The 26424-nt window shown below is 37.0% G+C and overlaps 1 protein-coding gene and 1 pseudogene across 1 annotated transcript in view; one reads left to right on the forward strand and one right to left on the reverse strand.

The window, feature by feature from the left end:
• The window catches only part of GSK3B (glycogen synthase kinase 3 beta), a 162186-nt gene that overhangs the window by 120345 nt on the left and 15417 nt on the right, over window positions 1-26424 (reverse strand). The window contains exon 4 of the mRNA XM_027866838.1: window positions 5636-5719. Coding sequence (XP_027722639.1) covers window positions 5636-5719 — 84 coding nt within the window. The remainder of the gene's footprint in view (window positions 1-5635; window positions 5720-26424) is intronic.
• On the forward strand, window positions 6266-7039 carry LOC114047532 (annotated as a pseudogene).

Below are 26424 nucleotides of genomic sequence, written 5' to 3' on the forward strand. Positions count from 1 at the left end.
AGTCCCCCTGCTTATCATTTCTTATGGCATAATAGTATTCCATTACATTCATATACCACAACTTGTTCAGCCATTCCCCAGCTGATGGGCATCCCCTCACTTTCCAATTCTTTGCCACTACAAAAAGAGCTGCTATAAATATTTTTGTACATGTGGGTCCTCTTCCCATTTGTATGATCTCTTTGGGATACAGCTCTTGAAGTGGTATTGCTGGGTCAAAGGGTATGCATATTGGGCATAGTTCCAAATTGCTCTGCAGAATGGTTGAATCAGTTCACAACACCACCAACAATGTATTAGTGTGCCAATTTTCCCACATCTTCTCCAACATTTATCATTGTTCTGTTCTGTCATGTTACCCAATCTGATAGGCGTGACGCACCAGAGTTAATTCTTAATGGAGAGAGTATTAGGAAAGCCCATTTTTGGCTAGGGGCCAGTATGAATAAAAGCAGGATCTGAACAAGGGATAGTGAGCTGTCCAGCACAGCTGGAAGAGAGTTGAAGAAAAGAAGTAGTGAGAAAGAAATCTAGAAAGGTAAAATGGACATGAGACTACAGAAAACAATAAAATGATCAATTAGCTTTGTAAACAAAAAGGCAAGCTAACTCCATGTCATATAAAGATCAGTTGAAAGAACTGGAAAAGAGAAGTTTCCATTGGCAGACATGATAGAATTCATCAAATAATGTATTTAAAAGGATTGTCAAGGGGAAGAAGAATCAGAAGGGGGGCGGGGTGGCACCAAAAAAAAGTTGGACTGGAAACTGAAGAGGCAGATTTTGGCTTGATGTAAATAAAAACTTACTAACAATGAGAATGACATAGAAGTGAAATGAGGCAGCCTAAGAAGTAGTGAGCTATTCAAGCAGAGGATGCATGACCTCTTATCAAAGACAGGGCAGAGAAGATTCTATTATATATTAGACTAGATGGACTCAAGTCCCTTTTAACTCTAAATGTCCACGACTGTAACACGTCGAGGTTCAAACATCCTTCTGATGTGCCAAGAACTGATACTGCTAGTGGTTTAACCTCAGTTGGACGTTATTATATTATACAGCCAACATCTTGCAGAGAGTCAACCAATCAATCAATAAGTAGTCATGGCTTTAAAAATGTCTGCTCAATTGCTAAGAAATCTCTGAACAAAAGGATAAGGATCTTTAATTCGGCAAGTATTTACTGTAATTTAATAAACATAAAATCTGCATGTGCAAGACGATCTGTGCTGGCCTATACTTGAGATAGTCTAAGAAATATCTGCATCTATAGCAATCTATACTTAAAACTACTTATTTCTTTGGGAACTGTTAATATGTTTGACACTACAGAAGTCTGTCTTACTAGTTTTGGCTTCATTTCAACTCTGCCCTTCTCAAACCAAATTCCCCACAAAAGCAAGAAACACTGGTTACTTTAGAAAGAATCTTATACAAACCAACCAAAAAAGACTAAGCAGCAAGAAGAGTAAGTGCCAAAGACTACTACTAGTACACACGGCACTTCAGCAAATACCTCCTGCATCTGACTCAAATCACTTTTTTCCTTTTCTCCAAAATCAAGCCAGCCTAGGCATTTCCATCCTCAGTGAGAACAAAGCGATTTTTTTTTTTGCCCATTGTGCATCATTAGATTCAACAGTGCTGAATACGAAGGGTTTTATGTAAGATTTTACTTCTCTGCACATTAATTTGATTTTGTTCCTGATTATTCAGATGGTGATTATGATAATGACAACTATAACAACTGTGTAATATATGTGACTATGGGTTGAGAAAATTTAGCACCTAACAAATACCCAGAAAGACATGATCAAACGACCAAAATCATACACTGTGGAAGCACATTATCACCCTATCCTTCAAAAATAAACAACAAATCCCTGTAGATACCCAAAATATGAAACCCAAAATATCTTCAAAAATTCAGTAAACTCAAATGTAATGAGATTATCATTATACACAAAAGTAATCACCCAGTCACAACGCTGACCTATCATACATTTTTTTTTTTTTGGTGAGGCAACTGAGGTTAAGTGACTAGCCCAAAGTTACATAACTAGTGACTGTTATGTGTCTGAGGCTGGATTTGAACTCAGGTCCTCCTGACTCCAGGGCCAGCGCTCTATCCACTGTGCCACCTAGCTGCCCCCCCCCAACCCATACATTTTTAAGAATGATTTTTTTTTTTTAACACATCTTGTCGTATCAAATAGTTACATCCAATCTTTGTGGAACGAAAAGTTCTCAAAAATATAGACCGAAGTATATAAGATATCAAAACCATGTAATAAGAGGATAAAGTACATTATCATGCTTCTTACCCTGCCTGCTAGTGCAACTCTTGAAAATATACCGTTCTTGGGCCTGGAGAAGATGTGTTTACACATTCTGATACTGTTATATCAGTTATAAAAACCAATCATTTTATCCATCTTGTGTAACAATTTGCCATATACTAAACAAACAAAAAGAGCAGAAGAGTAAGCTATCTCAGGTAGACGATTTCTGATTCAACCAAATGTATGAGCAAAAGAATTAGAACAACAATAAGAATAAAACCTTAAAGACCAGGGTAGCAACTCTAGCTTTTTAAGAGCTAAGAATCCTAAGTTTTTTAAATTAATTATAATATTTAATCAATGACAATCAACCTTCTATCCCTCCCACTACATACCCACTCCTTCCTCTAATAAGAAAACAAGAAAAACAAAACGAGAGTTACAGATACACACACCCAAGCAAAACAAATTCCCACACTGGCCATGTCCAAAAAAAATACTCTATCTACACGCTAAGTCCATCCCCTTGCTATTTGGGGGGAGGTGGCATATTTAAATCATGGTGAGTCCTCTGGAATTGTGGTTAGTCATTTTATTGATCAGAGTACTGAAGACTTTCAAAGTTGGTTATCTTTACAATACTGTTGGTACTCTATGATTGGTCCATCACATTCGCATGCCATAACTTGCTGATGGCTACCTCTTCATTTTCTAATTCTCTGCCACTGCAAAAGGACTGTTATAAAAGTTTTTGCACATATGGGTCCTTTTCCTCTTTGTCTGAGCTCTTGAAGTATAGACATAGTAGTGGTATTGCTAGGTCAAAGGTTATGCATAGATTAATAGCTTTCTGGGCATAGTTCCAAAATGACTATACCAGTTTATAGCTCTACCAAGAGTGCATTAATGTACCTGTTTTCCCACAACCTCTCCATTATTTGTCATTTTCCATTTTTATTGACTTTGCCAATCTTAGTTAGGGGTGTGAAGTGGTACATCAAGAGTTTTGCATTTCTTTAATTATTGGGGATTTAGAGCATTTTTTTTCACATGTCTATTGGTAGCTTGGATTTCTTTTTCTAAAAACTTTTTATATGCTATGAAGATGTATCAATTTGGGGATGGCTCTTAGTGTTATAAATATAAATCATCAAGTCCTTATAGATCATGAAACTTTATCAAAGAACTTTGCTGCAAAGATTCTTTCCCCCATCTACTTGCTTCTCTCCTAATTTTAGCTGCATATCTGTGCAAAAACATCTTAAAATTTTATATTATAAAAATGGTCCATTTTATCATTTGTGATTTTCTTTACTTCTTGTTTGGCCATGAATTCTTCCTCTGTCCATAGATCTGAAGGTAATTTCTTCTTTGCTACTCTGTTTATGATGTTATTCTTAACAGCTTTTGTTAAATACCTAAGTTCTAACTGCAATAGCTGGGATCTTTGGGCTTATTAAACACTAGGCTACTAAATTCATTTTTGTCTGTATATTATATACCTAATCTATTCCAATCATCATCATCACCAGTACCATTTATATAATGCTTACTATTTGCTAAGCACTGTGCTAAGTGCTTTATAAATATTATCTCATGAGCTTCAATACACAGGTAAGCACTATTATTATCCTCATTTTACAGTTAAGGAGACTCAGGTAAAGGTGAAATGACTTGTCAAAGGTCAAAGAACTAGTCTTTGAGGCTGTATATGAACTCAGGTCTTCCTGACTCCAGGTTAAGTTCTCTATCCATTGTGCCACATAGATGCCAAGATCAACCTCTTTATTTCTTAACCAGTACCAGAATGTTTTGATATTGATTTGTAGTATAGTGTGAGGTCTGGTACTGTGAGGCTCCCTTCCTTCCCATTTTTTTTTCCCATTATTTTCCATGGGATCTTTGACCTATTATACTTCCACGTGAATTGGGCCATTTTCCCCCCTACTTTTATAAAGTAATCCTTGGTAATTTGATGTTTATGGCATTGAGTAAGTTAATTAACTTAGTATTGCCATTTTTATTATATTGGCTCAGATAACTCATGAACAATTAATATTTTACCAATTAATGAGATCTCTATTTGTGTAAAAAGTGTTTTGTAGTTATAGTCATGTAATTCCTGTGTGTGTCCTGACAAGCAGACTCCCAAGTGTTTTATACTTTTGGTAGTTATTTAAAAAAAGCATTTCTCTACCTTTGGATTTTGCTGTTAATGTACAGAAAAGCTGATGATTTAGGAGAGTCTATTTTACATCCTGCAACTCTGCTGAAGTTGTTAATTCTTTCAATTAATTTTTTGGTTGACTCTCTAGGGTACTCTAAGTGGACTATGACCTTATTTACAAAAGCAGTAACTTTGTTTCCTCTTTGAAGAAAGGTTTTCAAACTACCTCACTACTTTTTAAAATAGAAGTTAAACAAGTTACTTGCACTCAGGGAATGACACCACTTTTCCGAAGCTTGGTAGGAGCAATGCATATATCAAAACTGTCAAAATATAAATTGGACATGTATATGTTGTATCCATTTAATCAAAGCTATTTTCCCCCCCGAAAGTAAATATTAACAAATACAGTGGCCAAGTGTAACAATTTGGAAAGGATGATCTTGGTTAAGAACTGTCAAAAATGGACAGATGTCTCATATGGATGTCTCAGGAAATAATTTTTGCCTCTTGCAAAATTCCTCCCCCCTCACCTCTTTGTGCTTACTTATACTTTTCTACACTACCATCCTTTCAGATGGTGAGGAACAAAGGAATACTCTGCAATAGTCTCAGTTCATATTTTTCTTTCTGCTTAAAATCCCCTCCTTTTCAATGTGACAAGATCTTACCCTTCACAAAAAATACTAATAATAGACTACTATGTGAATCAATATGGACAAAGTAATATATAATATATTCTATAATACATTAACAACAGACAATAAAAACTTCCTTTAATCCTTTAAATCAGAGAGGAAATAAAAAGAGAAAAGCGAGAAACTTAGGAGTTTGTCATATTTTCTCAATTTCTCATTTCATATCAGAGAGAGGCAGGATAGTATCACAGAAAACAAACTGGATTTGGATTTCAAAAGTCTAGGCTCAAGGGCCAGATCCACAATTGTGGATGCCTCCATTTGCTCATCAATAAAATGTAGATAATCCAGCACAGAGATGTCATAAGGATAAAAGAAAAAATAATCTAAAAGCATCATAACCTATAAAGTTTTATTAAAAAGTAAAATGGTTTTATTATGATTAGCACCACCATATTATAATATGTCTTACTCTGAGTTAATGATTCTTAAAGGACATATTTCTCTCTATTTACATTTTCTGCATGCATTACAATCATACCTACCTTCTCTCCACTGGAGTAGAAGAAATAACGCAATCGGACTATGTTACAATGATCTAGCTTTCTCATGATCTGGAGCTCTCTGTTCTGAAAAAAAGAGACATGGAAGAATATTAGAAAAGGGAAACTAACAAATCATGATGCACTGTAAAATGTTGATTCAGAAAACAGCAAGCACTACAAATAGCCTAGTCTTATGATACTTGCTGTCAACAATACAACCTTTCTAAACTATACTTGAAAATGACATGCCTTGAACAATAATGAACAAATAAAAGAAATCTGGCTATCTTTTCACTTATAAAACTAGGGATTAAAGAAAAATGTTACAGAATCAAGTTTTACAACATACTTTATTCTCCTATAAATTGAAAAATCTGAAAGAACTTCTTAGTAAAAGGGTTTTATTTTAGTTCAGAGCTTTTGGTGAATATGTTAAGATGCTGGACTTAGGAAATGAAAATTATTGATGCTACTAGGAATTGTAGTTTCCACTTTTAGTTGTCCCAAAATCATACTGTTTCACTATTAACAGGAAAAAAATCCTTGCTCCCGGTGAAAAAACACTGGCCCTTATATTGTTGTAGTTAAAAGAGCTTTGGGGGAAAAACCTAAGAAGCAGGGGCGGATTATCCTGCAGACTGCATCATGGGTCAACTTGATGGCAAGATCATCGTTCTGACTGCAGCTGCTCAGAGAATCGGTTGGGCAGCTGCCTTAGCCTTTGCCAAAGAAGGGCCCAAATCATAGCAACAGATATCAATAAATCCAAACTTCAAGAGCTAAATGAGCATCCGGGCATTCGAACTCGAGCGCTTAATGTGACAAAAAAGAAACAAACTGAGAAGTTCTCCAAGGAAATTGATGATCTTTATAACGTTGCTGGGTTCATCCATCATGGAAACATCCTGGAACGTGAGGAGAAAGACTGGGACTTTACCATGAATCTGAATGTCTGAAGCATGTTCTTGATGATTAAAGCATTTATTCCCAAAATGCTTGCCCAGAAATCTGGCACCATTATCAACATGTCTTCTGTGTCTTCCAGCCTCAAAGAAGGTGTCAACAGATGCATATACAGTACGTCCAAAACAGTGGTGATTCAACTCACAAAATCCGTGGCTGTAGATTTCATCCACCAGGGTATCAGGTGCAACTGTGTGTGTCCAGGAACTGTTGATAGACCTTCCCTGCATGTCAGAATCTAGGCTAGCCCAGACCCCAAAAAGGCAATGGATGATTTCTTAAAGAGAGAGAAGACAGGAAGAATGGCAACTGAGGAAGAAGTAGCCCTGTTGTGTGTATACTTGGCCTCTGATGAATCTGCCTACATTACTGGTAATGAAATCATCAGTGATGTAGGCTGGAGCTTGTGATTTCTGAATTGTAACAATGGAAAAGAAGCCTCTTCCTAGTTATACTGAGCTTAGACATGAATAGTAAACACCTAACAAACTTATGTAACACTTTATTATTTTAAAATGATATGCTTAAATTTCATTGCTACATGACAATGTTGAATTTAATTAGTAATTTTTTTATTCTTCATATGATCATAATCAAAGTGACAGTAAAAACTGGTTCAATTAGAAGGTATCCAATCTATTACACAAATCTCAAATGTTCCTGGTCTTTTTCTGTCTCAAAAAAAAAGAAAAACAAAAACAAAAAACCCTTAATAGTACAGCAAAAGACACACTGTGGTAACCTCATTCCTGCTACTATTTAGAATTCTGCACTGACAAGGCTGGCTACTCAGTGACAAGGATAGCATTACAGGAGCCTAAAAAATTTATATCTCTGAGGTTTCAGATAATATATACTAAGTTTACTTCTCACTTTGTGATAACAGCATAATTTCATATGCATTTACAGTGATGCCTTCATTAGAGCAGTATTCTGATGATATATATCAGAAACACTGTTACTAGATATTAAAAAAAGATAAAACTGTAAACACAAGAATGTATTCTAATACAGCAAAAAAGGAGAGAAGGGTTGCTATGAAAAATTCAATTAAACAAACATTTACATGTTTGTACAGAATACTGGCACATCTGGAAGAACACATACACAAATGCATATAAGCAATACATACATACTTGTATTACTGTGTATCTTGTGTAAGAAAAGGGATGGATTAAGGACAGAAGAGGTGGACTGCCTGGGAAGATCTGGAATAGGGCAGGGTGGAATCCATTACCTGGAAGAAGCCATGGTAAGCACATGAATCTCTGCGCCTAAAAGATTACTAAAATATACCTCAAAATGCTGAAGCTAAGCAAGTTTGGAAGAAGATAATGAACCATTTGTTCTTACATCAATTCTAATTATTCTAAAAGTTTTAAATCAGATTGAAATTCAGAGCTGCCTTATGCATAATGTTATTTTCTATTTTAGGAGGATGGAAGGGTTGCCTTTGGAAGAAAAAGTACAAAAAGGTACCTGGAGATAGTAGATAAACACTAATTTTGCCTGGAGTTATTCCTATTTATTTTCAACTAGATGAAGACAAAGAGAAGTTTGGTAGACTTTTGTCCTATGCAGTCATATGATGAATACTGTAAGTGATTTACACAATTGATGAAGATTTTCTTCCTTTTATTTTTTTATATATGACTTTGTCATACAGAATCTTCATTCACAGAGGAATCACTAATCAAACTTATAACTGTACTTTGAAATTCTGAGCTAAAAAAGGAAAGAGTCATAATTGTTCCTATGTGGTCATAAAAGCTTTTGTGGAAAGCCTAAGTATTGATGCGATATGGCAGAGGAAAAAAGGTGTTGAGTTTGGAGTCAATATACTGAGTTTTTCTCCTGCTTCAACTTTGACTTTATATCCTCAGATAACATGCTTAATACTTTTGATTGAGGGTACCTCCCTGAGACAAACACTATAAAGCTCAAATGAGAATGTTAACAAATCCTCGGCTTCCTCCACTTGAACTGATGTCTGACTATTACCTTAGTTCTTACAGAGGACTTTGATTTACTCGTTGCTTTAAACCTTCATATGCTGTTATTCTTTAGCATTGTGGTAAAGATGGCCAAGAGTGGAAGGAGCCAAAACAGCAGAGTAAAGGCAGGGATTCACCTGAGCTCTCCCAAATTCCCTTTCAAATAACATTGAAATAATGCCTCGAAATGAATCCTGGAGTGGTAGAACCAACAAAAGGAAGAGGTGAAAGAAATTTCCAGTCCTAGACAACTCAGAAGGTTGACAGGAAGGACATGTCTCACTCGGGTGAGAGTGGAGCTCAGTACAGTGCAGGCTGTGACCAAGAAAGCCAGCAGCAGGTGTTGGGAGTGACTGCATAGGTAGAGACAGTGGTTTCTGGAGCAGAGGGACAACTGGTCAGAAAGTGATTACAGGGACCTTTTGCTGGCCCCAGGGGCAGGACTCTGTTGCACTGCTCATACATGGTTTTATGTTTCAGTCCCAGAACAGAGAGGAACACTAGGAGGAGGAGAGATGCAAGTAATAGTTCCAGGGTAGAAAAAAAGAGTACTTGTAGGTTGCTCACAGACCAGACCATAGGCCAGAACAGTGACCACCCCTCTCCTTAAATCATGCCACCTTGGAAGAACTGAAAACTAACAGACACCTAGAACTAGCTTTGAAAACAGCAGAAGGAAAAATCTGAGGCCCCCTCTACCCCAGGAGCACAGCCCAATTTCAACATAAAATTAAAAGTCAATGAAACAGATAGAAAAGTAAGTAAACAACAACAAAAAAAAGAACCTTACAAGAGAAAGTTACTACAGTGACAGGAGAGATTAAAAAAACTCAGAAGAAAACAATGTTAAAAGAGCTACATCCAAAGCTTCAAAGAAAAATGTGAATTGGTCTCAGGATGAAAAAGAATTCCTACAAGAGCTCAAAAAGGATTTCAAAAATCAAATAACAGAGTTAGGGGGGAAACTGGGTAAAGAAATGAAAGTGATGGAAGAAAATCATGAAGAAAAAACCAACAACAGTCAAGAGCTTGGTAAAAGCACAAAAAATACTTAAGAAAGTAATACCTTAAAAACCAGAATAGACCAAATTATAAGAGAGGCAGAAAAATTCACTGAAGAGAAGAATTCTAAAGAGCATAAGTGGCTAATGGGAAAAAGATGTACAAAAATTCACTGAAGAGAACTGCTTAAAAAGCAGAACTGACCAAATGGAAATGGAGACTCAAAACCTCACTGGAGAAAATAATTCTTTACAAATTAGAATTGGGCAAATAGAAGCTGATATCTCCATGAGACATCAAGAAACAATAACACGCTGAGTCAATATAATAAACATTACAGCTCTATCTAAATTAATTTACTTATTTAGTATCATACTAATCAAACTACCAAAAAATTATTTTCTGGAATTAGAAAAAAATAGTAACAAAATTCATCTGGAGGAACAAAAGTTCAAGAATAGCAAGGGAATTAATGAAAAAAATGTGAAGGAAGTAACAGGACCAGATTGGTAATCATCAAAACAATCTGGTACGGCTAAGAAATAGTGGTAGATCAGTGGAACAGATTAGGTACACAATATACAGTAATAAATGACCATAGTAATCTAGTGTTTGATAAACCCAAAGATCCAAGCTTCTGGGACCAAGAGCTCAGTATCTGACAAAAATTGCTGGGAAAACTGGAAAGCAGTTTGGCAGAAATCATATATAGACCAACATCTCACACGATACAACAAGATAAATTTACAATGGGTACATGATTTACACATAAAAGATGGTACCATAAGCAAACTAGGAGAGCATGGAATAGTTTATTGTGCAATATATGGATAAGAGAAGAACTCATGATGAAACAAGAGATAATGAGCATTGCAGGATATAAAATGGATAATTTTGATTACATGAAATTTAAAAGATTTTGCACAAACAAAACCAATGCAGTTTAGATTATAAGAAAAGCATCAAACTTAGGGTGTGTGTATGTGTGTGTGGGGGGAATTTACAGCAAGTTTCTCTGATAAAGGCCTAATTTCTCAAATATATAGAGAACTTAGCAAATTTATAAAGGTACAAGTAATTCCCCAACTGATAAATGGTCAAAGAATATGAACAGACAGTTTTCAGAAGAAATCAAAACTATCTATTGTCATACGAATAAAATGCTCTAAATCACTATTGATTGCAGAAATGCAAATTAAAACAAATCTGAGGTGCACTATGTCACACCTATCAGATTGGCTAATATGAAAGAAAAGGAAAATGACAAACATTGAAGAGGATGTGAAAAAATTGGGACATGAATGCACTGCTGGTAGAGTTGTGAACTGATTCAACTATTCTGGAGAGCAATTTGGAACTATGCCCAAAGGGTTATAAAACCATGCATACCCTTTCACCCAGCAATACCACTACTAGGTCTGTATCCCAAAGAGAAACAAACAAAAACAAAATTTAAAAAAAGGAAATGGAAAAGGACCTATACGTACAAAAACCATTTATAGCACTCTTTTTGTGTTGGCAAAGGAATGGAGATTGAGGGGATACCCATCTAACTTAGAAAGCAAGAGTAACTTTTGGGGGGGGGGGGATAGGTGTTGGCAATGGGGTTAAGTGACTTGCCCAGGGTCACACAGCTAGTGTCAAGTGTCTGAGGCCAGATTTGGACTCAGGTCCTCCTGACTCCAGAGCTGGTGCACTATACACTGTACAACCTAGCTGCCCCAAGAATAATTCCTTAATTGCAAGCAGAGATTCAAAGGAAAAATACTTTCCATAAGGACTACATGAATACCTAGGAAAAATGAGGCAAAAGATAAAAAAAATGAGTAAAGAATTGGAAGGGCAAAAAACAGCTTAGAAGAGAAATAATAAGTCTTACAGAAGTAAGAGACTCCCTGAAAACTAGAATAACCAAACAAATCAATGACTCCATGAGACAAGAAATAGTACAACAAAAACAAAAATAAATTTAATGGAATAAGATGTAAGGTATATAATATGAAAAGCAACTGGCCTGACAAAGAGGTCAAGGAGAGCTACTTTAAAAATCACTAGACTCCCTTGAAACTATGATTTTTTTAAAAATAAAAGCATGGACATTCTATTACCAGAAATCATAATGAAAAATGCCCAGGATCACACAGCTAGTAAGTACCTGAGGCCAAATTTGAATTCAGGATTTCTGGACGCCAAGTTCAACAATGCAACTGCATCACCCGGCTGCCCATAGTATTTGATGTTTTCTTTGATGTACTCATCTCTCCAGCTTTAGTTCTTGAAATGGGGCTTTGTGCCAGGGCTAGTAGGCTTTGCCCCCTGCTGCTCTTCTAAGTGGGGCTAATTTATCCTGTTTGATCTTGCCCTGGGTCCCCTGGATTCTTGTGATGACCTCCAAACCCCATGGTTAAGGCTATCAAAGAGATGCAAGGTTCAGACTTATTCAGACCTTGTTGGAGAGAAAGAGCTAAGACCAACGGTAGCCTAAATTTCTGGTGGTGGAGTATAAGGATTTTACCTGTTTCCCCAGTGGGAACTCTCTATAGTCCCCACAACTTTGCCCTGTCACAATTATGCCCTAGCCTTCTTCCTTTAAAAAGGATGAATGTCGTCAATGGTCCTTCAAATTTCCTACTCTGGGGTAAATTTCCCCTATCTTCTCTCCCCTCACCAAGCAACCGGGAGAAGAAACAAATTAGGAAGAGGGAAAAAATATAGTCAAATGATGAAAATTCAGCATTCTCAATCAGGGAGGAGGAACACTTAGGTGAGATTAAAAATCATTGGTCTTTTCATGTATGTGTTCAGGTTAGATAAGCTAAATTGAAATCAATACACCAAAAACACTGTTGGGCTGCTCTGATTCAGAAAGAACACAGTGTTATTCCTAAGTATTATGTGAATAAGAATGAGTAACTTTTCTGTGATAGCATGCAGCAAAGTAACAATGCCTCATGTATAATGCAGCTTTTCTCATCATCTCTTTCAAGTCAAGCGTGTATATTTAGCACAATTCTTAGAATTCTCTCTTTTGCTTTTTCCAACTGGTATTTTTAGAAAGTACCTGATAATGTAACACAAACTCTATTTTTTAAATGTAATTAAAAAAGTTTGTGTTATATTATCAGACACTTATTATTAATAACTTAACCTTATATCACCTTCACTTTTAAACATAACCTTTCATGCCCAGAAAACTACCTCTAATAAAAACAAAGTTCATACACTATTTTACAAGATTTTAGCTCTGTTTGTACATAACAGAGGCACACATATGAGAAACATGTATTTCCAAGACAATTTTTATGTCTGGAATCTCAAGGCCTAGAAGTCCTTTCTCTTCTTGTTAAGTTCTGAGCAAATCTGCTGGATAGGTCACTCAGCTGGGTTCCCTGTTTCTGTTTTCTCCTTACATGTTAGCTCCCATTCCTGAGGGCTATTTCCACAATAGATCCTGGCCCTTGAAAATGCTCCCTACCTGTAGTCTTTTCTGCTTCCCTGTGCCCACATCTGTCTGGAGAGTACATCTCTGTTCCCTGCTTCATATCATATACCTCTACGCAAAGCACCACGGCCAATGGGTGGAGACAGAGGGGAGGAGAAATCCCTTCCGCTTTCCTGCTACCCTCAGATATAGGTGCTAGGGTTATACAGAAAGTCATTCCCCACCTGGACTCACTCCACTCCCCCCCATTTTTACACCAATTCTCACTTTCTCTATATTCATACAGCTACCGCTTTAGTTCAGGCCCTCATTATCTCTAGCCTAGACTATTACTGCAACAGCATTCTAACTGGTCTAACTCATTTCTCACCACTCCAAGCCATCCATATAGCCGCCAAAGTGACTTTCTCAAGTGAAGGTCTGACATCACTCCTCCTCATTCAGTAAAGCCCTATAGCCCCCTATTACTTCCAAAATTAAACATAAATTCCTTCTTTGTTTGCTATTTCAAGACCTTCATAACCCAACCCCTTTGTATATTCCCAGCTTTCTTAAATTTTAATCCCCTCCATGAATTCTGTCATGTAGCTGCACTGGCCTATTTGATGTTCCTCACACTTTACAAAACTCAATCTTTAGTCTCTATGTCTTTTCGCTGGCTGTGCCCCCCTGCCTGGAACGTTTTTTCCTCCTCACCTCTGTCTTTTAGTCTCCTGGTTTCTTTCAAGACTCATATCAAAGGCCTCTGCAGGAGGTTTTCCTCAGTGACCTCTGGATTAAGTACTATCTTCAGGATTATAAAGAATGGCTGAAGAAACTGGGAATATTTGTCCTGGAAATCTGAAGAGTTAAGGGGAACATAAAAACTGCTTCAAATATATGAAGGTGCAAAATAGATTATATTTATTTTCTGTTTTTCTAAGGGGCAGAAATAGGACCAGTGATTAAAGTTCATGGAGGCTCATTTACAAAAATGGAGGAGGATCATGACTTACATCTGAAGAGGAAAAGGAGAAGGAAGAAGAGGAGGAGGAGAAGGTATGAATGACAGTGGAATCATAGGTCCTTCAAATACCGAAGTACAAGGAAGATAACAATTGATGTGGTTTTGGATGGAGTGAGGAGACAAATGTCAGGACATTCTGAAGAGGGGACATAGAGCAAAAGCATGTTCACGTTTGTGACTTCATTTGGGCTCCACCTTTTTAAAAGTCAGAGGTTTTATATACAATTTCACAGCTTATTTTCTATATCTATTTGTTTTTGTGCTGCTTCCTTCCATTAACCCTGTTCCAACCTACACCAGCCAGCTTTATTAAGACTTTTCCAACTCAGATCAAACTTCTGATGAATCTCCCTTCTAACCACACACAAACCAGCAGAAACTGACCCAGACCAATCTCACCTACTTTTCTGCCCCTCACATAAGCCACTGTTCTGTTGTGACACCCAGGCAATACTCCTTTATATTTGCACATTAAATTTAAGTTTAGAAAAACAATTTTTAATAATACTGGTATTAAACCTCCCTTCATAAATAACGAAGCTGAGGCACAGCATTAACATTAACCAAGGTTTTACAATTATTAACGACTCAGAATTTCTGAGTCGTTAATAATAAACTTCTGAAGGAGGACTGGCTCAAAACAAAATGTGAAATAATGATTTCAAGTTTTAAAATCTCAATTTCTGATTGTGTTACTAAAAATATGCAGATTCTCTGTGGGAAAACAGGTAAGAAAAGACTAAAGGGGGGGAAGATACTTCAGAGAAAAACACAGTGACAACAGATCCTAGAAAAATTCAGAAACCGTGTAGATCTCGTTGTTATGTTTTAAAAGCAAGCATAGGGACATTTTGGTCTCATTTTTAATTTTCTCAATTTAAACTTCCAATTTTCATGAGAAAAACAAAACAAAATACTGTTGAGTATGTAAGCTGTTTTTACGGTAAACAAAAGGTTATTTTTTATATGCCACATGGTAAGCTATTAAGATCCAATTAATTCTTTTCCACAAAAATCTCCTTTACAAATTGTCATCATTCTCAGTAACATCATCTTTAAATGTGAAGAATGAAAACACAAGTTAACAATTTTTACCTAGCATACTTTACATGCTCAACAGATACAAAAGTAAATGATTACTTTTTTATAATCTAGTGGAAACTCCAGTTAAGGCTATGCAATATTTTAAAAAATATTTTAAATATTTAAAAAAGTGAGCTGTCTTTTATTCAGAATGACTAGGGAGATATATTGGTTATTTCAATTGCTGTAATAAATACAATTTAATGTGTGGAAAATTATAATGCATTTTGGACCTTTGCACTGCTTCAGGGTCCTCATTAACATCAACTGTCACTCATCATTTGAGGAAACGCAGCACAGTAGTCAGAAATTTGAATTTGATATCAGAGAAGACTCAGATACTCATGAGTTACGTGACCATGTTGCGTGCCCATTCAGTGGGGCTCAGTTCCCTCACCTGTAAAATGAGGGAGCTGGACTATATCTAGGCCTCTGACATCCATCCAGCTTTTGATCTATGATATGATGACATTTCAGTTATTGTGTTCAGTTCTGGGATCTACATTTTAGGAAAGATCTTGACAAGCTTAAGTTCCACCTTCTAAATCAAGGGTTCTTAAAACTATTTTGGGTCATGGATCCCTTTGGAAGTCTGGTAGAGACAATGGGACTCTTCTCAGAATTATGGCTTGTTGCCTACATTCATAAGTGAAAGCAATGCTAAGTTTCAGATGCAGGCTACTGAAAATAAAGATGTAATTTTTTTCTTATTCAAGTTAATTGGATACTTGGGCTCTATGAAATCTCAGGTTAAACTCCTGCTGTAGATGAAGCTTTTCCTGACTCCCCTTGCTGCGTTAGTAAAATCGCATTTTGTACACGTTACATACATATTTTTTTACATGAATATGTTGTTTCCCCCATTAGAACGAAAGCTCCCTGAAGGCAGAGATTATTTTGCTTTTTACTTTTTAAGCTCAGTTCCTAGCACAGTAACAAGCACCCATAAGTGCTTAATAAAATGTTAGTTGATGGATTGATTGGTCAGGGGATTCAAACCCTGCCACAGAAAAACTGAAAGAATTGGTGATGTTTAGCCTGAAGAGAAAGCTTGAAGGGTAGGACATGATGATTTCAAATACTTGAAGGATCTTCAAGGGGGACCAAAAAAAGGATTTTTTCCCCCCTGCTTGGACCCAGAGGGCATAACTAAGAGCAACTGATAAAAATTACAGGCAGATAGAATTTAATTTAATATAAGGTAAGACTTCCTAACACTTAAATCTATATAAAAGTGTAATGAGTTGTTTCATGAGGTAATGGGTTCCCTGTTTCTAAATCTTCAACTGAAGTATGGAGGATTGCTTAGTGTTGGTAATGTTATAGATGAAATGTAGTCTTCTGGAAGAGCCTGGACAAGATGACCACTTGAGGTCTCTTCCAATTCTAAGACACTATAATTCTAATTGATCAGTAAAATAAGTGAACAATAAGGAAACAATGCAAAAGTCTTATCTGAAATATTAAAGTAATGACTAGGTAGGAAGATAGAGGACCAGAAAAATGAATTAATTTTGATCTGTTTTAACATGATTGGAAGGGAGATGAGTTGGGGGTGGTCTGGACTTAGGATTTCGTTGATGTAGACAACTCCTGATGAGGAAACTCCACAGATCAACAACTCCAACAGATCTGCAACTTGTCTTACAAAAGTTGCCTGTGGCACTGAAATACCAAGCATCTTACCCAGGGTCATACAGCCAGTATGTTGTCAAGCTACTTAACTTGAACCCAGATCTCTTGGATTCAAAGACAACTGTTCTCTATCTACCATACAAGACTGACTTTCTTATTAGGAATTTATCTATATCTATTCAGTATGTATGCGTATGTGTGTGTGTTTATGTCTGTGTGTATTTATGTGTATATATATGTATATGTATATGTACATACATTTTAGTTGACGAAAATTAATTTTTAAAAACTGGTTGAAGTTAGACCTAGTCAGGCTTGTGCAATGGCAAAAAGTCCACGCACTCTAATTCTTCAATAGGGTGTCCTAAGCAACTTGAAATAGAACTTACCCATTAACAGAGCATTATTTTCACAGGCTGACATAAAATGCAGAACAAAATAAGAATACAAGAAACACTTTTCATTACAAAAGAAAAACTTGCATTTGCTTAGGTTTCCCAAAGAGAAAGGTGTTAATCAATTTCATCACTTCTAGCTCTTTGCATCAATTTTATCCTATATATACTTGCAAAAAATTCTACCAAATCAAAAATTGTTCCAGACTATTTTCACAATTGCTAATAGAAATGAGTGATGTTATTCTAAGAAACATAACTTTGCTTTCTTTTTTTTATTATTTTATGGAAATGTGTGTTCTATTCCCTAAACTTAAAATTAAATTAAAAAAATAAAAGGAACCACTGATTAATAAAACGCCAAACTTGGAAATAAAAGATTTGAAAAGTAAAAACATAAAAGTACACTGAAATGGCCTATGCTTCCAACACAAATTTGGTTATTTTGTGTATTCATAGACACACACAATCTGAGGGTAATAGAGGAAGCACGCTCAAGAAAACAAGTCCTAAAGTGTCTGGAAGTAAAGTAAACAGTTACATACAAGGTATAAGGGTTGAAGCAGAGTTTCTGTCGACAAAAAAAAAATTCATTTTTAGGGTCAAGAGGCTCCCAAAGATATGACTTTTTCCTACTCATAACACTTTATTTCTTATTGTTCTGATCTGGTAGCAGAAACATCTTTTGTTGTTATTGTTTCCCCTGTCCAGATCTGTTATTTTATACGCCTATTTAACTCCCTGGTGAGCAAATGCCCTCACAACTTAAGTCTTAGAGAGTTGCCTGGAACATGGATAGATTAAATGATTTTCCCAGAGTCACATAGCCAGTACGTGTTACCAATAACAAAAATATAAATAAACACAAAAAGGCACTGAAACAAAACTTTGGGTGTAAACGGTATATAATAAGTATAACTGAATTAGACTAAACAAATGTTTACTGAGCACTTAAATTGCTCAGAAGGATGTTCAGAACATTACAAGTTGACACAAGCTTCTTAAACGTAATATATGGAAATTCATGTTTGTTATGTCTCAAATTCATAATAAAGAAAACTCAATTTTTTAAATGCAATTTTTTTTACTACCTTGGTAAATTTAATGTAGTTAACAATTCCTTTTAATCTTTTTTGCATTTTATATATTGAAATGTTTGCATATATTGATGACTGCTAAGTGTATACTTTTAAAAAATTTGTCTATATTTTCATGGTTTTATTACTTATTTTCCCTAAATACTTTCAATGAGGCTACTGAAATCTCTCACAAGGTTGGCAATAACTTCCTAATCATCAAATCTAATGGTTTTTTTTCAGTCTCCCTCTTCTAGTCAACACCTTTATGCTGAACTCCAGACCTATGTCTCAAATTGTTTTCAGAATACCTAAAGGTGTTACTTTCCCTTTGGCATTTTAAACTCAACGTGGACAAAACTGAGCTCCTCATTCTTCTCCCCTAAACCTGTCCCTCATTTCGAAGGGTTTCATTACTTCATCATTTACTCAGTCTTCCTTCTTTAGAAGCATCTTCGGCTCTTCTCACTCCCTCAACTCTCTTAATCAATCAAATATCTAGTTCTGCCAATTCTATATCTGCATTTTTTTCTGACTTCTGTGCTCACCACTACAACCCTAGTGCACACCCTCATTCTCACCTTCTCACTCCCCCTTGAAAACTGCAGTAGCTTCCGGTCAGGATGAGGTGCTGGCTACTTTCCTCTTCCAATCTATCCTTCATATCACTGTCATAATCATATTTCTTAGGTGTAAATCTGTTCCTATCACTTCTCTGCTCAAAATTCTTTGATGAATTCCTACTGCCTCCCAAATAAAATTGACTCCCTACTGCCTCTCAAATAAAGTTCAAATTATTCTGCATGGCATTCAAAGCCCTCCTCAACCAGGTATCAACCCCACCTCCTTTTTAGTCTCTTCTCTCCTTCATATGCTGTGCGCTCCAGCCAAACCGAAAAACTCTGCATATATTCTCTGTTCTCATACTGTCTTTAGTTCAGAGTATCCTCTATGCCTGGAATTCCTACTCAGTATTTAAAATTCAAATAATTCCTCCTCCAGAAAGCTTTCTTTGATCCTTTATTTGAAAGCTTTTCTCTTCAGCCCCCCAATCTCACATACCACTTTATTTTTTTAAATTTTCTTTTATTTTTAGTTTCAGATTCTCTTGTTTTCTCTACATCCATTAAGACATCAAGAAATACAAAATCGGTTACAAATATGAAGTCATACAAAAATATTTCCACATTATCCATGGTCAGGAAGGAAGGGAGGAAGGAAGAGACCATTTTTCATCATGAATCCTTTAGAATTGTGTTAAGATCTCATGCTGATCAGTAACCAAGTCTTTCACAATTAATTATCATTACAATATTGTTGTTACTATGTAAATTGTACTCCTGGTTCTGATCATTTCACTTTGCATCAGCTCAAATAAGTCTTCCTAGGTCTTTCTGGAACCATCCCCTTCATTTCTTACAGCACAATAGTATTCCACCACATTTATATACTAAAATTTCTTCAGTCATTTTCCAATTAAGGGCATCCCCTTAGTTTCCAATTTTCTGTTACCACAAAATGTGCTGCTATACTCATTTTTGGACATTTGGTAGTTTAATATTTGGTACCAATTTATTTTCAATGACTGTGTATTATGTCATTAATCTGTATTAGAGATGACTGTGTTGGTACCTTGTCTTCAAATTGGACTCTAAGGTCTGGGCAGGGCATGTCTTACCCAAGTTTTATAATTCTGCCAAAACCTAGCAGTGTTCTGCACACAGCAGACACTTAGTGTTTGTTGTATTGTAGCTCAGTGGATATAGTGCTGGGCCTGGAGTGGAAGACCTGAGTTCAAAACTGGCCTCAGACACTGACTAGCTATGTGACTCTAGTCAAATTACTTAATTTCTCTTTAACCTAAATGACAACTTTGAAAGTCTTTGTAACTATGATCAATACAATGACCAACCACAATCCCAAAGAACTCCTGATGAACCGTGACTAACCTTGAGGTAAAGAGCTGATGGAGTCAGTAAAAATTGAAGAATATTTCCGTGTGTGTGTGTGTCTGTGTCTGTGTTTTCTTTTTAAACAGGGCTGATGTAGAAATGTTGTAACACTACACATATTTGTAATAGGTTTTGTTTTCTTGCCTTCTCAACAGTCGTAGAAGAGGGAGAATATTCAGAACTGAAAATAAAACTGAGTATCTTTTTTTAAAGGAATGCATCTTTGGGAAAAGGAGGTCAAAGTATAAGGAAATTCAGGAGATATAAAAATAAAAAGATATCAATAAAAATTTACCTTTAAAGAACCTTTAACCAACCAAAACAATAGTAGAAACCTGGCATAGTAGAAAGAGTTGCTGGATGTGGAGTAAAAAGAACCAGGTTCTACCTGGTTCTTCTCTCTCTTTGTTCTACCACTTAATTGAACTAATTTGTTCTGCCACTTGATTAGCTAACTAATTAACAAAATAATACACAGCAGTTTTGCATACACATAGTGTTTTAAGATTTGCAAAGAATTTTTTGAAATATTACCTCATCTTAGCTTCCCAACGACCCCACGGGGATAGAGGTTATTATTATCCTCTTTTTATAGATAAAGTAACTGAGGCAGCATAGAAAGTTTAATGCGCAGGCTTACAGCTAGTGTCTAAAGTCAGATCTGAATTCAAATATTCCTGACTCTAGCCCCAGAGCTATATTCACTGCACCACCTAAATGCCATTTATTAATCTTATAAACTTGAATTTAATCTCCTAACCTCTGTGTCTGCGTTTCCTCAACTATAAAATCAACCAATCAATCAACATTTATTAAACACTATATGCCAGGCACTATGGCAGACACTAGGGACACACTGAGGCAAAAGACAGTCCCTGCCCTCAAGGCACTTACAATCTAAAGAAGGAGACAACATGCAAACAACTAAATGCAAAACAAGTTATACACAGGAAAAATACATAACAATTACAAAGGAAGGCACTGGATTTAAGAAGGGTTAGGGAAGGCTTCCCACAGAAGATGAGGATTTTAGTTATGACTTAAAGGAAGCTAGGAAGCTCAGTAGTTGGAGCAGAGGAGGAAGAGCATTACAGGCATGGGGGACAGAAAGAGAAAATGCCCACAGACAAGTGATGCAATGTCTTATTAGTGAAACAGTCAACAGGCCACTGGCACCGGATAGAAGAGAATATGTTGGGGAGTAAGGTCTATAAAAACTGGAAAGGCAGGAGGGGTCTAGGTTAATGAAGTGCTTTTGAAAACAGAATTTTGTATCCCGGGCAACAGGTAGCAACTGGAGTTTACTAAGTAAAGGTGACATGACATGACATGATCAAACCTGTGCTTCAGTGGCTGAATGTAGGATAGAGTGTAGTGGGAAGAAACTTGAGACAAGTAGACCCACCAGGCTACTGCAAAAATTCAGGTTTGAAGTGATGAGGGTCTGTACCAGAGTGGTGACAGTATCAGAGGAGAGAAGGAGGCACAGTGGAGAGATGCTGCAAAGGTGAAATCAACTGACTTTGGAGAGGGTTTGGATATGGGAAGTGAGGAGATAGTGAGAGAGATAATGAGGAGTCCAGGATATCTCTTAGGCTGTGAGCCTGAGGGACTGGAAGGATTGTGGTGTTCTCTACAGTAACAGCGAAGGTAGCAGGTGGAGAATGTTTAAGGGGGAAGATAATGAGTTTTGTTTTGGACATACTAAGTTTAAGATGTCTACTGGACATCCAGTTTGAGATGTCTGAAGGGCAGTTGGAGATGTGAGACTGGGATTGGTAGATCTGAGAATCATCAGCAGATAGATAGTAATTAAATCCATGGGAGCTGATGAGATCAACAAATGAAGTAGTATAGAGAGAGAAAAGAAGACCCAGGACAGAATCCTGAAGGTATCCTATGGTTAGAAGGTAAAATCTAGATGAGGATCCCACAAAAGAGACAAAAAGGAAAAAGAATAGGTAGAAGGAAAACCAGGAGAGAGTGGCGTCCTGAAAACCTAGAGAAGAGGAGGTAGCATGGAGGAGAGAGTGATCAACAGAGTCAAAGGCTGCAGAGAGGTCAAGGAAAATGAGGATTGGGAAAAGGCCACTGGATTGGGTTTTGCAGAGAGCAGTTTCTGTGTTATGTTAAGATCAGAAGCTAGTCTATAAGGGTTTAAGATGAGAGTAAGAGGAGAGAAAGTGAAGGCACCTATTGTAGACAGTCTTTTCAAAGAATTTAACTACTAAAGGCAGAAGAGATGTAAGATGACATCAGGGAACAAGTGAAGGGTTTTTTTTTTGGGTACAAGGGAGACACAGGTATGTTTGTAGGTAGAAGAAATAAGACAGTAGACAAGAAGAGACTGAAAATAAGTGAAAGAATGGGGATATTAAAGGGGACAATCGGGACATCTTTGTATGAGATAGGATGGAATGGGATCACCTGAACAAGTACAGGGGTTAGCCCTGGTAAAGAGAAAGCCTACCTCATCATGTGAGAGAGGGGGAAAGAAGGAGAAGGCAGCAAAAGGTATCTGAGTGATAGGAAATGAGGAAGAGGGGAGAAGAGGGAGCTTACACCAAATGGCCTCAATTTTTTTCTGTAAAATATGAGGCAAGGTTTTCAGCTGAGAGAGCAATAGAAGGTAAAGCCATGGGAGATTTAAGGAGACATGAAAAAGTTTGGAAAAGCTTTGGTGGAGAGTAGGATAATGAGTTGATAAGGGAGGTATAGTAAGATTGCCTAGCACTAGTGAGGGCTCAGCTGAGGTTATGTAACATGAAAATGGGTATGTACATACAAAGTATTTACAGTATATGGGCAACACATGGGGTCAACTTCCATTGTATAAAGAAGATGCGGTTCTGAGAGGTTCAGTGATTTGCTCATAATCACACAATATATACCTGAGGAGGAATTAAAATCATGTCACTGTGCCATAATTAGTTGTATTAGAACTAATAACAGATTATATGTATATACTTACATATTATACTTAATATGTAAATGTGCTTACATAACATATTTGCATAACCCTTTACTGTTTCAAATTTCCCATTTGATTCTAACAACTCTGTAAAATAGGCAGTACATACATTATTATTCTCACTTTACAGAAGAAATTGATATTTAAAAGAAGGGTTGACTTAGGATCATGGCTTTATAGTTAATAAGAACCTGAGAAATCATCTAACCCACAATTCTTCTTTCCTTTTATTCAGTAAGTGTGCTGTAGGGACAGATACATATCCTACTGGTAAGGAAACCTGAGACTGACAGTTTAAGGGACTTAGCAAAGGTTACACAGGTAGGGGAACCAAGATTCCAAAGCAGCTTCTTTCCCCTAGACTGACGCCTCCCAAGGTCGCACAGTAATAAGTAGCTGAGTTAACAATAAAGATCTCACATCTTCTGACTCCAAGTGCTTTGCTCTCTCCACTATGCTAACAAGGTCAAATGAGGTACAGCTCATATGCAGCTATGGCAACCTGGGAAAGCTTCATGATGTGGGTAGTATTTCTCCTCATTTCCCTTGGCTGAAAGACTTTAGGACTTATCTGACTTTTCCAGCATGTGGCTGGCTGCTCTAGATATCTTCCCTCCCACCCCACCCCCATGCTTTTCAGCTCCCTTTTGTCTTGTCTTGCCTCCATTACATCCTAATCTCTTTGAGGGCAGGGACTGTTTCTTTTCTTCATTTGTATCTGAAGTGCTTAGCACAGTGCCTGACACACAGCAGACCACACCTGCACAATCTGTGGCCCGCCAAAGGATTTCAGATGGCCCTCAAAAAATGTAGAGGATGTTTTCCTCTACATTTTCCCCATCCTTTGGTGGGAAGTGGCCCACCAGCTGTAAGACACTTAAACTGACTAACATTTGAATTAAAATGTTGAAGGGAGGCAAAGTAGAGACAGACGGGAAAAATACTCTAATCAGAGGGAAGAGACAAATGAAAAACTACTGAATTTTTTAATCTAGGGAATATTAGAGCTTTTCTTTGATGGCATGCCTAAATAATTCTTCATTCTTAATCCTAACAGCAGAGGAACTGAAGGATCCTGACATTTTTTATTGTGTATCAATCAAAAATATATTTCAAAATATTTTTAATAACTGGTAATAAGGGAGGGATACTCCCTATGTAACCAGTGGGCTAAATTTCAGCTATTCAATTCAGCACCTTCCTGAGATTCAATATTAGATTAATTTTCAAAGCACCTAATGAATAAAGTAAATTTATTTGTGCATTTTCCCCCACAGAACATATATCCTTTTTGGGGGGGGGAGGGGAGAAGGTGAGGTGGGGAGAGGGTCTGCTTTGTAAAAGCAACCACTGCTACTAGTAACAGTTTCAGTTCATAGGATCACAGGCTTAAGAATGAGGAAGGAGCTCAAGATTAATCTAATGCCTTCATTTTACACAGAAGGCAACTGAGTTCTAGTGAAGTGACCAGCCAAAGGTAACAGAGACAGTAAGTGGCAGAATTGGGACGCCTAACCAGGTGTACCTCACAGTTCAGGGCTCTTTCTCTTATACTATGCTTCTTGCCTTGTAGAGCATAGGTGCTCAATTTTCTTGGTTTCTTTCTCACCTTAATCCCCCCTAAAATTTTCAATGTACAGCTAGGGCAGCCTTGCCATTTTCTAAGCAGGTGAGAGTACAGTGCACCATCAGGCGCCTTTGGAAGTCTGCCTAGTTACCACCACTATCCTTTTCCTTTTCTCCTTCTTCCTCTGCCTGAACACACAAAGTTGGGGTTCCACTCCTCTTCACACACACACAGATACTCTCTCTCTCTCTCCTTTAGATAAAAAATGCTAGAGCTGTGACCTGTGGCAAATGCAACTGTGTGACTCTGACAACCCTAGTCCAAAGCCCCAAACCTGACACCTGCAAAGAAAGAAAATCCTAAATGCAAATACCAGCCTTCAAAGCCACTTATAAATTGCCACCTCTCACCCACAAACTACCTTAAAACAATCTTTTCCGTCGGCTTAGTGAAATTAATTAAAGAAGAATTAAAACGTTATTAGATCAAGACTATGAGACCGACAAATCAATAAGCATTTAGTGCCTATTATGCGCCAGGCACTGCGCTAGGTAATGGGGGATACAGAAAAATATGAAACCCTTCCAGCCCTCAAGGATCTTACATTCTGTGGGTGAAATCACCTGTGTATTTAGAAAAGGATGCACAAAGTATACAAAATAAATAAAATGTAATGGGGTGGAGGAGCAGAGAGAGAGAAATTAGAAAAGACCTCACATAGGGGCAACACTTGAGCTAGGTTTTGAAACAATTAGGGATTCTAAGAGGTGGTGGCAAAGGCACATAGACAGGAGACAGCGTCAGAAAGGGAGATGGCTGTCATTTGTAAGGAAGAGTAAGAAGGCAAGTTTGGCTAAATCCTAGAGTTTGCAAAGGCAAGTAATATACAGTAATACTGAAAAAGCAGACTGGGACCAGGATGCAAAGACCTTGATTTTAGAGGTAATAAAGAGTGTGGTTTCAAAGAGTCACTGGAGTTTACTGAGTAGAAAAGTGACATGATAGTACATATGCTAGGGACTTAAGGCAGAAAATCTAATTAAGAATTGAGTACGTAGTTCAGGAGACTGAAGATGAGGTCCAAAACTACAGTAGTGACCCTAAGGGGACAAAGACAGTTATACCCTAATTTGGTCAATGACTACTGTCAATTTCTGACTGAGCCACTGGGTGAAACTCTGAAACATAAATGATCTGTCAAGGATAATTTCATGCAATGTTCTACAAGTATATACTTATAACACCAAAATAAAATAAAATGCTGTTTTCCCTTATTACATATATATTACAAATAAATACATGAATATCAATGCTCAAACTTGGACCATCTACACAATAAAGGATGCCAATTTCCAAAGTCTTAGTGGCCTGTCTTCCATCCTCATTACTCTCTTTCACTCTTTGATCTAGCAAAATTGGTCTTCTCCGTAATCCTCACTCACATTGCTTCACTTGCTGTCTCAGTGCCTTTCACTGGGCCATACTCACCTCTACCCCATAAAACCACTCTGCATCCTTTAAGACTCAGCTCAAGAACCTCGAGGAGACCATTCCTGATTCCCAACCACCAAGTCCACTTCTAGTATCCTCCCTTCCTCAACTTCCTTGTATTTAGCAAATATAAATTTATTTTTTTATCTACCTTGCATGAACTCAGTCTGCATAAACTCATACATGTACACATACCAGAAATAATAAATAAG

Source organism: Vombatus ursinus, unplaced genomic scaffold (assembly GCF_900497805.2).
Source record: "Vombatus ursinus unplaced genomic scaffold, bare-nosed wombat genome assembly UNPS02001419.1, whole genome shotgun sequence".
NCBI lineage: Eukaryota > Metazoa > Chordata > Mammalia > Diprotodontia > Vombatidae > Vombatus > Vombatus ursinus.